Genomic DNA, 14,306 nt, shown 5'->3' on the forward strand with positions numbered 1-14,306 from the left:
GCAGGCTTCCCGCCGAGCAGGGAGCCCGATGCGGGACTCGATCCCAGTACCCCGGGATCACGACCCGAGCCAAAGGCAGACGCTTAACAACTGAGCCACCCAGGCGCCCCAGGGTAAACATTTTGAAAGACATCCATTTTATATTAGACTATTAACAGTAAGTGCTCAAATTTTAGCTAAGTACTAGGCACTATGCTAAATTATTTACATAGATTATCTCCTTTATACCTCCAACCAACCCCTTTCAGAGATGAGAAAATCCAGGCCAAGAGAAGCTAAGTTGCTCAAAATCATCCATCTAGTTAATAAGAGAGCCAGGATTCAAACTCAAGCAGTCAGACTCCAAAGTCTCTCTCTCTTTTTTTTTTTTTTAAAGATTTTATTTATTTATTTGACAGAGAGACACAGAGAGAGAGGGAACACAAGCAGGGGGAGTGGGAGAGGGAGAAGCAGGCTTCCCGCTGAGCAGGGAGCCCGATGAGGAGCTTGATCTCAGGACCCTGGGATCATGCCTGAGCCGAAGGCAGATGCTTAACGACTGAGCCACCCAGGCGCCCCAACTCCAGAGTCTCTTAAATAATATGCTCTAACACCCACAGCAAATCCTTTAGTTTAAAGTTTAACATCTGAAGCACAACAGCTATCTTCTCTCCTGCCAGACAACTGGAGAAACACATGAGAAAACATAAGCTAATGTGAGCTAATAGTAGCTATCTTACAGACTAGCTGAGACAATGTTCTGAATTCTCAAAGATGATAGACACTAATGAGAGGTCATAAACTCAAATGCCTACAAGGGTAAAAAGACATGTAAACAAGTGACAGGGTGGATAGAGAGAAGGAACAGTGCATGGCCAATCTAAAGGAGGTGGCCACTTAGCTGTGATTGTTGCCTTGTAGGAATAGGGGCAATGCTGGCAGGCCTTCCAATTTTAAAAGGAAGTCTGTCATCTGAATTTTTATAATAAATCTCTCAGTATTTAAATACTGGTAACAAATTCGAATGTTTAAAAAACATTGCTCAGGGGCGCCTGGGTGGCTCAGTCGTTAAGCGTCTGCCTTCGGCTCAGGTCCTGGGATCGAGCCCCGCATCGGGCTCCCTGCTCCGCAGGAAGGCTGCTTCTCCCTCTCCCACTCCCACTCCCCCTGCTTGTGTTCCCTCTCTCGCTCTCTCTCTGTCAAATAAATAAATAAAATCTTTAAAAAAATAAAAAAATAAAATAAAAATAAAAAACATTGCTCAGGTCAAACACAGTATGCCTGTTTGAGATCTTTACTTTAAAAATTCTACTGCTAAAAATAATGGTGTATTTTGGATAATATCTATGCTCAATTACCCACCACAAGAAAAAACAGTGTTCTGTAATCGAGCTACTTTCTTAGGTTTTTTGTTTTGTTTTGTTTTGTTTTAAGATTTTATTTATTTATTTGAGAGAGAGAATGAGAGACAGAGAGCATGAGAGGGGGGAGGGTCAGAGGGAGAAGCAGACTCCCTGCCGAGCAGGGAGCCCGATGCGGGACTCGATCCAGGGACTCCAGGATCATGACCTGAGCCGAAGGCAGTCGCTTAACCAACTGAGCCACCCAGGCGCCCCTGTTTTGTTTTGTTTTAACCTAATACTTTTCTGAACAGTCTAAAAGTCTCCTTTTATATAATTACTGACAAAGTTTCAAACAGTGGGCTTCTTGGAAACATCCTATACCTATGGTTACTCTTACCACCTGCTCTGAGGTCACTCACTTCCTAACCCCTCTTGCCCATTGCTTGTCCTGGAAAGCAGGGTTAAGTCAGGCATCTAACAGAAAACAAATCCCACCACTCTTCCCTATCATCGATCCTGCTCTTCCTTAGGGGTTATGTATAGGCCCCATTTCCTGAACTTCATATCAAGCAGTTCAATTAGCCTTGGTTTCTCCTTCTCTACTTTCTTCCCTCCCTCTTATAAACATATATACACCATATGCATGTGTACACACACACACACACCAAACAGATAGGTTTTCTTCCGACTTTCAACCTTTTACACAATCACACGTTCACTTTTGTACAACTCCATACACAGAAACAAAACCAATACTAATGTTTTGAAAAGTGGAAAAGTAGTGGTATCCTTTTAAAAGGAAAAATAAAGACCATTTTAAAGGGAAATAAATATCATCAAATTCTAATATCCTAAACATTAACCAAAAGAGCCCATATAATTATTATTCAATTTTTATGGTTTTATACTTTTACTGTTTTACTAGTATTGGAAAAAATGTATCTTTTATTGCAAATGCATTTCAAATACAGTGAGTATTAAAATAGGTTTTTGAGGTAAATAATTTAAGGGTTTCCAACTTCCAAACAACCAATCTATGAAGAAAGTTAAAACTTAATTTTTTTAATTTAGGGATTTCCTTTACTAAGCATGACAGCACATCCAATATGCATTTAAGAAATGTTTTCCCAGGTGTGCCTGGATGGCTCAATCAGTTAAGCGTCTGACTTAGGATTTCATCTCAGGTCATGACCTCATCTCAGGTCATGATCTCAGGGTTGTGAGATCAAGCCCCACATTATGCTCTGCGCTGAGCGTGAAGCCTGCTTAAGATTCTCTCTCTCCCTCTGCCCTTTCCCCCACTCATGCTCTCTCTCTTTTTCTCAAAAAAAAGTATTTTCCCAGTTTAGTTCATTGTGTTGTTTTACTCTGAAGAAGCCATGGTTCAGTTTTCTCCATCTTTCAGTTTAACGCAAGAGGAGGTATTTCAGAAAGGCAAGACAAACAGAATTAAACAAGGCCAAATAATCCAGTGTAGTTATCACTGCTAGGGCTATATTTTATCCAAAATAAATACAAGTGTAAAGAACACTGATTTCAGGTTCAGAACATCTAAATGTATGTCCCAACTTATCACCTGGTTAATTTTAGGGAAGAAACTTAACCCTTCCAATCTTCTATTATTTTTTTAATACTCAGAGCTCTATTTCCATTTATTTGAAAACCAACTTACCGAAGATTCACTATCACGAATGAGGAAATCACCTTCATGCCCTCTTTCATTTAATGCCATTTCTGCTTGATGCCTGGTGACTTTCCCATAATACCATGGATTGCCAGCAAACTTTCCAGTGAGTGAAGGCCTAATGTAATCACACTGCGGAGGTGATGGTTCCAAACCTGAGGTTAATGGATTATTCTGCATAATGGTAACATAGTTTTTTGGCACCAGACCAACCATTCCATTGATCTTCCTGCATTTCCACCATTCAGGGTCATTTTCAGGCTTTTCAATAACATCCATTACATCTCCTTTCTCAAAATTAAGTTCTTCATCATTGGACGAACTGAATGGGTAAAGAGCCTGTACCACATGCAACACTTGCCCGGTATTTAGGTTATTGACAACTGCTGCTAATTTCTCTGACAGAGAACCCACATGGTCACCCAAAGGACTGTCACCTTCCTCAGTTACATAGTTTGAAGGGAACCATCCAACTTGTCCATTGTAGCTACCCCGCCACCACCCATCACTGCATTTCTCCATGACGATCACCTTTGTCCCTTTTATCAATGATAATTCATCCTCTCTCTCTGCCATGTAGTTAAATTTCACATAAGCAGGCATGTTGAGGTCATAGAGACGTTCCCCTGGGTCAACAAAGCTATCATCAGCAGGAGATGCAGAATCTGGCACACTATGTTTTCTTTTCACTTTTCCAATGCCTGTTCACATAAAAAAAGAGTAATAAGAAGAGAATATAAGATAATGAAAACCAAAAAACCCAATTTATTCATTCTTTAAAAAGGATCTTCACCTCTGGAGCTCTTTCAGCCTTTAAACTTGTAGATAACAAATTTCTTTTTTTCCTTTATTTTACATCTTCATGACTTATTTTATAATTGGAAGTTGTACCTTTTGACTTCCTTCACAAATTCTTTTCATAACCAAACATGTAAATGCAGTTATTACATGACAGTTTACCTTCTCACTTTTCTCTCAAAGGTGTTGAAATAATTGTATAACATAATGATAGTTTTCCTAAATTTAACAAAATTTCTTCCAAATGTAAATATAGATTATTTCTCTCATATCTACAATCTAAGTACATATTCTTGTCTTACTTTTATCAACCTAATTTTGCAATTAGCTGTATGGAAACAGAACAATAAATTATAACTTGATATGTAATATAAGATTGTAGTTATGTCTGGGTAATCCTTCCATTTGCTTTCTTAGTTCCCAGGTTCATGTTGCTCTATTTTCCTCATTATGTTTATTTTAAAATAATACATTATTTCCTTGTTTGTCTACCCTCACCCTGTTCACATGCAAGCTACAGAAGAGCAGGGATTTTTGTTTACTTTGTTCACAGATATAACACCAAGGATCTCATACAGTGCTTAGTATACAGTAGATGCTTAATGTATATTTGTTGAAAGAAATGAGAAAAGCACCACATGGTACTACCATCATAAATGTATGCTACGTCAATTTTTGTCATGTGTTTTCACTACTGATCATTTCTTAGCACATGATTTTGTGTTCTGCTTTTACTGAGAAAACAGAGGCATTCCTAGATAAAACTTCTTGTACCTTCCCACAATCTCAAAACTCTTTCTTATTACCCTCACTCTTTTTCTTCATGCAAGTTTCCAATCTCTGATCCTCCTGGGTTTTTAAATATCACCTTTCCTGCCTCTTTTGGGACTCTTGGCCATCCTTGTTTCCCTCCTACTCAGTCCCTTCTACAGTCTAAAATCATACTCACAGATCACTTCTATTCCAAAATAAAGTTACATCAATTCTGCTACTCCTTTTGAATTACACCATTCTTTAAAAAGCTGCCTCTTTTTTTCCTTCAACCTCTTCACCATTCATTCACTCCTAACTCCTTATGATCTGGTCCTTTAATCTCTACCATTCTACCAAACTACTCAATTAAGCCATTCTTATAAAAACTGTGTCATCTCTTTACTGCCAAATCAGTACCTTTAGAGCCCTCATTCTTTTTAAACTCTCTATGCAGCAACTAAGATCATAGATTATTCTATTGTTTTCTCCTTTAACTCCCTTGAGAGTCTCCTGTCTTACCTTTTTAGATATTCTTGTGTATCTCTGTCTGGGCTCCTCTAAACCTTGTTATAAAATTGTATTGTACTTATTTTCTTGCCTTCCTTAATATGAGAGTGAGTTTCCTGGCAGAAAATTGGATATTAATACCTTTGTTATCTCCAGCACCCACACAATAGGAACAAGTGAATGTTTGCTGAATGAAAAGGTGAATAGATTCCTCAGTTGAAAGTGTTTCCCAAGATATGATGCCTGGACTTCCTTTCTACTTCAAGGATATCTTATACTTTTATTTTCTGTAACTTCTGTATAGAAGGTTCCAAGGTCTCTTTGCAGGTCTAAGCTCTTTCTGGAATTCAAGCACTACAATTCCAACTGTCACTAGACATCTACAGATTGTACTATTAGCACCTCAAATACAACACACATGTCCAAATAAAAATAACCTCTCCCATGCCCATAAATCAATTCCCTGCCTCCCAATTTCCTTACTAGTGGTTAATGATATCCTGAAAAATCTCCAAATCAGGGATTTCTGGCAGAGTAGGGAATTCTAGGGCTCCATCCATCCAAAAAAAAAACAATTAATATGAGCTGGCAGATAATGTCAGAATCAACTTTTACAGAACTCTGGAATCTAATAAAAAAAAAAAACCTTACAAAAACTAGGGCAAGGATTAGTGAAAAAAGAAGTTGCTGCTTTGTAGTAAGAGAATGCTGTGGCATTTTAAATTGCCTGTCTACCATCTCTTACATCCCAAATCAGTAGTGGCTTTGAGGACAGCAACTGGCAATCCTAATGCCAGAGAAAGCAATACAGATCTTATTCTCAAAGAATTGTGATGCTGGGTTTCACAACCTATCTGGCAGCCACGTGAAGGATTGGCACAAAGGCTTGCCTTGGTTTCACTGGACCTGGAACATTCTCATTCTTTTACTGCAATCATTTAATTGATGCAGCAGCCTGGGGCAAGGGACAACAACTGGGACAAGGAACAGACAGAACGAAAACGCTGGGAAGGAAAAGACAGAACACCCAACTTCAGAGGCCACACATGACAAAGAATACAGACTTTACAAAAATAGCTTAGAAAACTCACTAAACAAGCAAACAACAACCTATAATAAAAAGCAACAAACCCTAGGAAGGGCGTAGAATCTGATGATAGAAGAAAAAACTGTCAACCAAGAATTCTATACCCAGCAAAACTGTCCTTCAAAACCAAAGGAGAAATTAAGACACTCCTAAACAAAAACTGAAGGAGCAAGAAATGCTACAGAAAGTTCTCCATGCTAAAATGAACAGACATGGGAGCCTGGGTGGCTCAGTTGGTTAAGCAACTGCCTTCAGCTCAGGTCATGATCCTGTAGTCCCAGGATCGAGTCCCACATCGGGCTCCCTGCTCAGCAGGGAGTCTGCTTCTCTCTCTGCCCCCTTCCCCCTCTCATGCTCTCTCTCTCATTCTCACTCTCTCGACTAAATAAATAAAATCTTTTAAAAAAATAAAATAAAATGAAAAGACACTAAACAGTAACTTGAAGCCATATGAAGAAATAAAGAACAATAGTAAAGGTAGCTTCATTCATAAATATAAGAGTCAGTAATATTATATTTTTGGCTTATAAATCCTTTTTTCCTATATGATTTAAGATACAAACGTATAAAACAGTAATTTTAAATCTAGGTTAATGGGCATACAACGTATAAAGATGGAATTCTAGGGGGAGCCTGGGTGGTGCAGTTGGTTAAGCATCACCCTTGTTCAACATCAGCTGGCAACATGTGCATCAGGCAACTCAAGATTTTTGCCACTTTGTACATGTCCACAAAAGCACCACAATTATCAATTTGGGCTTAGAAATAAATTTTAGCAAGTAGGCAAATTCACAAATATGGAACCTGCAAAAAATAGGGATCATCTAAACTTTTTTTTTTTAAAGATTTTATTTATTTATGTGACAGAGAGAGAGAGATAGTGAGAGCAGGAACACAAGCAGGGGGAGTGGGAGAAGGAGAAGCAGGCTTCCCGCTGAGCAGGGCTCGATTCCAGGACCCTGGGATCATGACCTGAGCCGAAGGCAGACGCTTAACGACTGAGCCACCCTGGTGCCCCCAAAATAGGGATCATCTATACTAACAAACAATATAGCAGCATATTCATAGGAATGTATATCATGACAAAGGGTATTTGTCCTGGGAATGGAAGAGTAGTTCATCTATTCAACAATATGAAAATCAATATTATATACCACATTAATATAAGGAAGGAAAAAAACACACGTGACCATTTCAAATGATGTAGAAAAGCACTGGATAAAATCTAACATTCTTTCATGATAAAAAGTATCAGCCAACTAGGAATACAAGGGAATTTCCTCAACATCATAAAGGGCATTTATTAAAAAAAAAAAAAAAAAAACCTGAAGTTACCATCACACTCAATAGTAAAAGACTGAAAGCTAAGATCAGGAATAAGACATGGATACCCTTTCAGCCACTTCTATTCAACAGTGTACTGGAAGTGCTAGCCAGGGCAAGTAAGCAAGAAAAAGAAATAAAAGAGATCCAAACAAGAAAGGAAGAAGTAAAATAATCTTTATTTGCAGATGACATGACCATATATACAGAAAATCCTAAAAAAACCCACACCAAAAGAACGTTAGAGGAAACAAATTTATCAAGGTTGCAAGATACAAAATCAACACACAAAAAACAGTTGCATTTCTATACACTAGCAGTGAACAATTTGAAGAGGAAATTGAGAAAACAATTCCATTTATAATAGCATTAATAATAAAATACACAGGTTAAGTTTTTTAATCAAGGAGGTACAAGACCAGTATACTGAACACTACAAAATATTGCTGAAATTAAAGTAAATCTAAATAAATGAAAAGACATTGTGTTTATGGATTTGAGGGTTCAATATTTTTAGATGGCAATACTACCCAAAGTGATCCATAGATTCCATGTAATCCTTATCAAAGTTCCAATACTCCTTTTTTGCAGAAATGGAAATGCTGATTCTAAAATTCATATGGAATTGCAAGGCACACCAAATAACCAAAACAATCCTATGAAATGAAAACAATGGGGCACCTGGGTGGCTTAGTTGGTTAAGCAATGACTCTCGATTTCAGCTCAGGTCACAATATTAGGGTTGTGACATCGAGCCTCGTGTTGGGCTCCATACTGGGCATGGAGCCTGCTTAAGATTCTCTCTCTCTCTCCCTCTCCCTTTGCCCCCAACCCCCGAAAATGAAAAAATGAAAACAAAACTGGAGGATTCACACTTCCCAATTTCAAAACTCACTTCTAAGCCACAGAGTAATCAAAACAGTATGGTACTAGCACAAAAGGACAGACCTATAGACCAAAAGAATAGAGCTGAGAGTCCTGAGATAAACTCATACATCCATGGTCAATTGATTTCAACAAGGGTGCCAAGACCATTTAATGGAGGAAACAACAGGCTCTTCAACAAATGGTGCTGGAAGAAATGGATATCCATGTACAAAAGAATGAAGCTATACTCCTACCTCGCATGACAAAAAAAAATTAACTCAAAATGGATCAATTACTCAAATATAAGAGTTAAAATTTTAAAACTATCAGGGAAAATCTTTATGACCTGGGAGTTAGCAATGAATTCTTGTGACCCCAAAAGCACAAGCAATAATAATTAAAAAAAGATTACAGTCTAAGGTCTATATCCAGAACATATAAAGAACTCTTAGAACCCAGAAACAAAAAGAACCTACTTCAACAACAGGCAAAGGACTTGAACAAACACTTCCCCAACAAAGATATACAAATGCCCCCAAAACACATGAAAAGATGTTCACCATCTTTGTTGAAATGCAAATCAAAACACAATGAAATACCACTTTACACCTATCAGGATATCTGTAACAAAACCAAACCAAACTAAAAAAAAAAAAAAAGAAAATAACAAGTGTTGATGGGGATATGGATAAAACTGGAACCCTTCCTACCCTGTTGACCAAAATGTAAAATGGTACAACTGCTGTGGAAAACAATTTAATGTTCCCTTCAAAATGTTAAAAAACATAATTACCACATGATCCATTAATTCCACTCCTAGGTATATACTCAAAAGAACCAAAAATACATATCCAAACACTTGTACACAAATGTTCACAGCTTCACTATACACAATAACAAAAAGGTAGAAACAACCCAAATGCCCATCAACAGATTAATGGATAAACAAAATGTGGTATATATCCATATAATGGAGTATTATTCAGCCATAAAAGGGATGAAGTACCGACACATGCTACAACATAGATGAACCTCAAAAACAGGATGCCAACTGAAAGAAACCTGACACAAGAGATCACATATTGTATAATTCCATTTACATGAAATAGCCAGAATGGGTAAATTCATATATACAGAGAGCAGATTAGCAATTGCCAGGGGATGAAGGGAGGGTATAATGGGGAGTGACTGCTTAATTGGAATAGGGTTTTCTTGGGTGATGAAAATGGTTTGGAATTAGACAGATGTGATGGTTGCACAACACTGTTAGTATACTAAATACCACTGAAACGTACACTTTAAAATGATTTTGTTATACGAATTTTACCTCATAAAAATTTTTTCTTAGAAGATTCCCACATAAAATCCGTATTTCCTTTCTGCCAACACTTTCCATTCCCACTATTCCCATGCTATTTCAGGCCCATTTTGTTGTGTTTGAGTCTTCAATAACCCTCTAAACTAGTTTCCTTACTAATCCAATCTGTCCCACTCCAACCCATCATCCATAAATACAGTTGCAATCACATGACATTATTGCTCAGAAGTCAACAGTGGCTCTTTATTGACTATCAAATTAAGAGAAATACTCTTCCTAGAATCTATAGCCCTCTCCAGAATGTCCTCACTCTTCCTTTCTAGGCTTATGGTATAGAGTACTGAAAAGAGCAAAGACTTTGTAATTCTTTTTAAAAGATTTTATTTATTTGACAGAGAGAGAGAGCACGCACGCACAAGGAGGGGGAGCGGCAGGCAGAGGGAGAAGCAGGCTCCCCGCTGAGCAGGGAGCACGATGCAGAACTTGATCCCAGGACCCCAGGATCACAACTCAAGCCAAAGGCAGACGCTTAACCAAATGAGCCGCCCAGGCGTCCCAAAAAACAGCATAGACTTTGAATGAGTCTTTGGGTTCAAATCTCAGCTATACCACTTACTGTGGAAACCTGAGCAAACTATTTCACTTTTCTGAGCTTATAAATGGAGAAAACACCACTTACTGTCACAGTGTTATAAGAAGTGAATAAATTTTTAAAAAGTGAATGTAAAATAATAGCATATTACATATATTAATTGTTAAATAAAATATTCTTTCTGTAATAACCTGCAATGAAACTATGCTAAATCTCAATAAAAATGGGCCACTTAAAAACCCAGGAATAAATAATATTTCAACCTTCAAGATTTTGTTTGCCTTGTTTGCTAGTTTCTTTCCAAAACCTATTAAAACTTCTGCCTGGGGCGCCTGGGTGGCTCAGTTGGTTAAGCGACTGCCTTCGGCTCAGGTCATGATCCTGGAGTCCTGGGATCGAGTCCCACATCGGGCTCCCTGCTCAGCAGGGAGTCTGCTTTTCCCCCTGACCCTCCCCACTCTCATGCTCTATCTCATTCTCTCAAATAAATAAATAAAATCTTTAAAAAAAAAAACAAAACAAACAAACAAAAAAAACTTCTGCCTATTGGGGTACCTGGGTGGCTTGGTCGGGTAAGCATCTGCCTTAGGCTCAGGTCATGATCCCCGGGTCCTGGGATTGACCCCCCGCATCAGGCTCCCTGCTCAAAAGGGAGCCTGCTTCTCCCTCTCCCTCCCCTCCCCTCTGTTGCTCCCCCTGCTTGTGTTCTCTCTGTCACATACATACATACATACATACATACATAAAATCTAAAAAAAACAAAAACAAAAAAAACTTCTGCCTATCAAAAATCTACCCATTCAAGAAGCGCCACTTCAAATAACAATTTTATTTTATTCACTTCCCATTTTGTGTTTTCCAACATCCTTCATTTCCCACCATCATCTCCCAATAATGTAAGCTCTCCTTTTTAAAGCACTCTAGTACTTTGTACTTGTGAGGTACTTGTATCATAACATTTCTTGTGTTTGTCTTTTAAGCTTATCTACTATAGCCAGCAGCTTCCAGAAAGGAAGAGCATTCCATGTCTCACTGATTTTTTTTCATTTCCTATACTATTTAGAACTGTGCATATACCAGATGCTCAATAAATGTTAGGTTGATTAAAACTGAAGAGTGATATAAGCAAATACAAATTTAAACTTGAAGCTAACGGCTAGTTCCAAAATGTTTTTTTTTAATTCTGAAAAAGATGCCTAAGACTAATTATATATTGTCAAAAAAAAGAATGAAGAATTTTTGGACAGACCCACCCATTAAACTTCCAAGTGGAAAAACACCAAAAACAACCTATTTTAATTGCAGAGGCCAGAAATATTTCAGGGAAAAAAACAAAAGCTTAGAATATTTGTTTCCTATGCAGCACAAAGCCCTCTCTGATCTCATGAGCATTTCTTTAACCTCATACTAATGCTAAGACATATAAGCTCCTCAGTACCCCAAAGCCCCAGACCTTTTCAAGACTCTGAGTCTTTGCCTAGGACGTTTTTTTTTTTTTCACCTCAAACACATGCCACCCTCATTCTTCAAGACTCAAACAAGGTATCTTCTTCTCACTGGAGATTTCCCTCTCTCCCCAAACAGAACAGATGTATTTCTCTTTTGTGCCACTACTATTCTTTGTAAATATTTTTAATGTAATGTTTGATCCTCTGTATACCAATATTTACTTCTTTGAGAACAAACACGTGTTTAATCACTGCTCCATCCCCAATGCCTAGCCCATATTAAGTGTTCCATTAGTGTTTATCATGTGACTGACAAATATATGCATAATCAATAGGCTGCTTTTCTCTCCCCTACTTACAATTCTTTGAGAAGAACCTGTTTATTGCCCCTTTGTCTCTACTGCTACAAAATGGTCTTTCCAATTTCCTGTTACCAATGAGAGAATCCATGGAAAAGTACTTTACAAAATTATGCAAATGTAAAATATCAGTATCTCTTAATTTCTCAATCAGCAACAATGAGATCATCAGCAACAATGAGATCATTCACAACAAGCAGGCGCCCCCCCCATCAAGGTATTAACTTTTCTAAATTCTTCTCAACTTCATAGTTAGTTCACAATCCTCCTAATCTTAGTCCCCCTTGCATCAAATCTTTCTAATCCATTGCTTATCTGATTCTAATTCTTTCTCTACTCTTTAGTCATAATGGGTACACTAGGAAAACTCTAACAAAATTTTAGTCCTGCTACTTACTGGTTCATCTGATCTTCATTGAGTTATTTAATCTTCATTTAACTCCAGTTTCCAGGTTTGTGAAATGGTGGTGTGTAGAAAGTACCTACCTTCTAACATTGGTTTAAAGAATATACGTAAAGTCCCCAGCACATTACATAGCACAGAGCTGTTAATCAATGGTAGTTATTACTCCTAGTGCTTCTGGCATTTAATTTTTCAAAAACACTTAAAATCTTTATTATTGCATTTTATAGCTAGACTTGGCCAGGGTTGGGAGGGAATGCTCAGGTCTGAGCACTGAAGATGTGCTCACTCAACAATGAGGTAGTCATTTTTATCATTAGCTTTGTTCAAAGAAAAACCAAGTGTTAGTATAGCTTCCAATCTGCCCCTCACTCCTACCCACTGATCTTACTTCTTTCCTCCTATAACACTGTTTCTTGACCAAAACAATGTATTATTAACTCCTCCAAGTTTTTAAGAATCTGTTTAAGCATTGTGAATATTCCACTCACATGACAGTTGTCTTTTTCCTAAGGCAAATCTTTTTACACATAACTACTTTTATATAACCTGGTTTCCAAATCCTTGATATGCTGGACGCCAGTATTTGGAAGCATCCAAGTTTCTCAATACCACTGTTAAAGTATACCTATCCAAAGTGGATAAACTATGTCATGTCTCATTTGGCCAGCACACAGAAAAAGTAGCTATTTGCATCCTTTCACTTGAACGACATAGATCTATCATGCACTGCACTGAAATTCTTTAGCACCCACAATATCATAGCAGTCTTTCTTTTTTTTTAATTTTTAGAGCGGGGGGAAGGGCAGAGGGAGAGGGAGAGAGAATCTTAAGCAGGCTCCACACCTAGTGTGAAGCCCAATGCGGGGCTCAATCCCACGACCCCGAGATCATGACCTCATAGCAGCTCTTACTCATATAAAATCCTGCCAGGCCAGGTTCTCAGTTATCTTTTCAATTCCCTTTAAAAACTTAATGTAGAGGGGCACCTGGGTGGCTCAGTCGTTAAGCATCTGCCTTCAGCTCAGGTCATGATCCCAGGGTCCTGGGATCAAGCCCCACAACAGGCTCCCTGCTCTGTGGGAAGCCTGCTTCTCCCTCTCTCACTCCCCCTGCATGTGTTCCCTCTCTTGCTGTGTCTCTGTCAAATAAATAAATAAAATCTTTAAAAAAAAAAAAAAAACCTTAATGTAGAATTTTACATTATAATGTCTGTCCCTATTCACCTTATTTATTTCTATCTCAGTTTCTACCTTTCTTTTTTTTTTAAGATTTTATTTATTTATTTGACAGAGACACAGTGAGAGAGGGAACACAAGCAGGGGGAATGGGAGAGGGAGAAGCAGGCTTCCTGCCGAGCAGGGAGCCCGATGCGGGACTCGATCCCAGGACCCTGGGATCATGACCTGAGCCGAAGGCAGCTGCTTAACCGACTGAGCCACCCAGGCGCCCCTCAGTTTTTACTTTTCAAATATATATCTGAACTAAATTTATTAGTTATTCTTTTGGCCTCAGTCTTCTTTTCTTTAAGCATGTCATCTTCCCTCCATCTAAATCACTGACTAAATAAATGTTCAACAGAATGAGGCCAAAGAAAGTATTACTGATTCTAATTCTTTAAGGAACTGTAGTTCTGGTTTTTACATTCCTACTTCTTCAAAACCAGCTTCTCCCTCATGGATTTTCCCTTGATTTCTATCACATGTTAAGACTTATCAGTTTTTTTTTACCAGGACTGTAAGACTTTTAGAGTTAGAAGGGACATTCCATGATCATCTAGTCTTGCCCAACTCTCCTTCACAAATAATAAGAAATCAGGAAAGTTTAGTTATATACCCCTTGCCA

General features: G+C 38.1%; 1 protein-coding gene across 8 annotated transcripts in view; it reads right to left on the bottom strand.

Annotated features, from left to right (window-relative positions):
- Positions 1 to 14,306, bottom strand: part of NCK1 (NCK adaptor protein 1) — a 78,876-nt gene that overhangs the window by 2,104 nt on the left and 62,466 nt on the right. For all 8 annotated transcript variants that reach the window (XM_045903709.3, XM_045903708.3, XM_054504399.2 and 5 more), the window contains one exon: positions 2,995 to 3,707. In XM_045903709.3, coding sequence (XP_045759665.1) covers positions 2,995 to 3,707 — 713 coding nt within the window. The remainder of the gene's footprint in view (positions 1 to 2,994; positions 3,708 to 14,306) is intronic.

The sequence above is a fragment of the Mirounga angustirostris genome, unplaced genomic scaffold, assembly GCF_029215605.1.
Source record: "Mirounga angustirostris isolate CCGP_5_RB_7025 unplaced genomic scaffold, mMirAng1.0.hap1 SCAF_1, whole genome shotgun sequence".
NCBI classification, from domain to species: Eukaryota; Metazoa; Chordata; class Mammalia; order Carnivora; family Phocidae; genus Mirounga; species Mirounga angustirostris.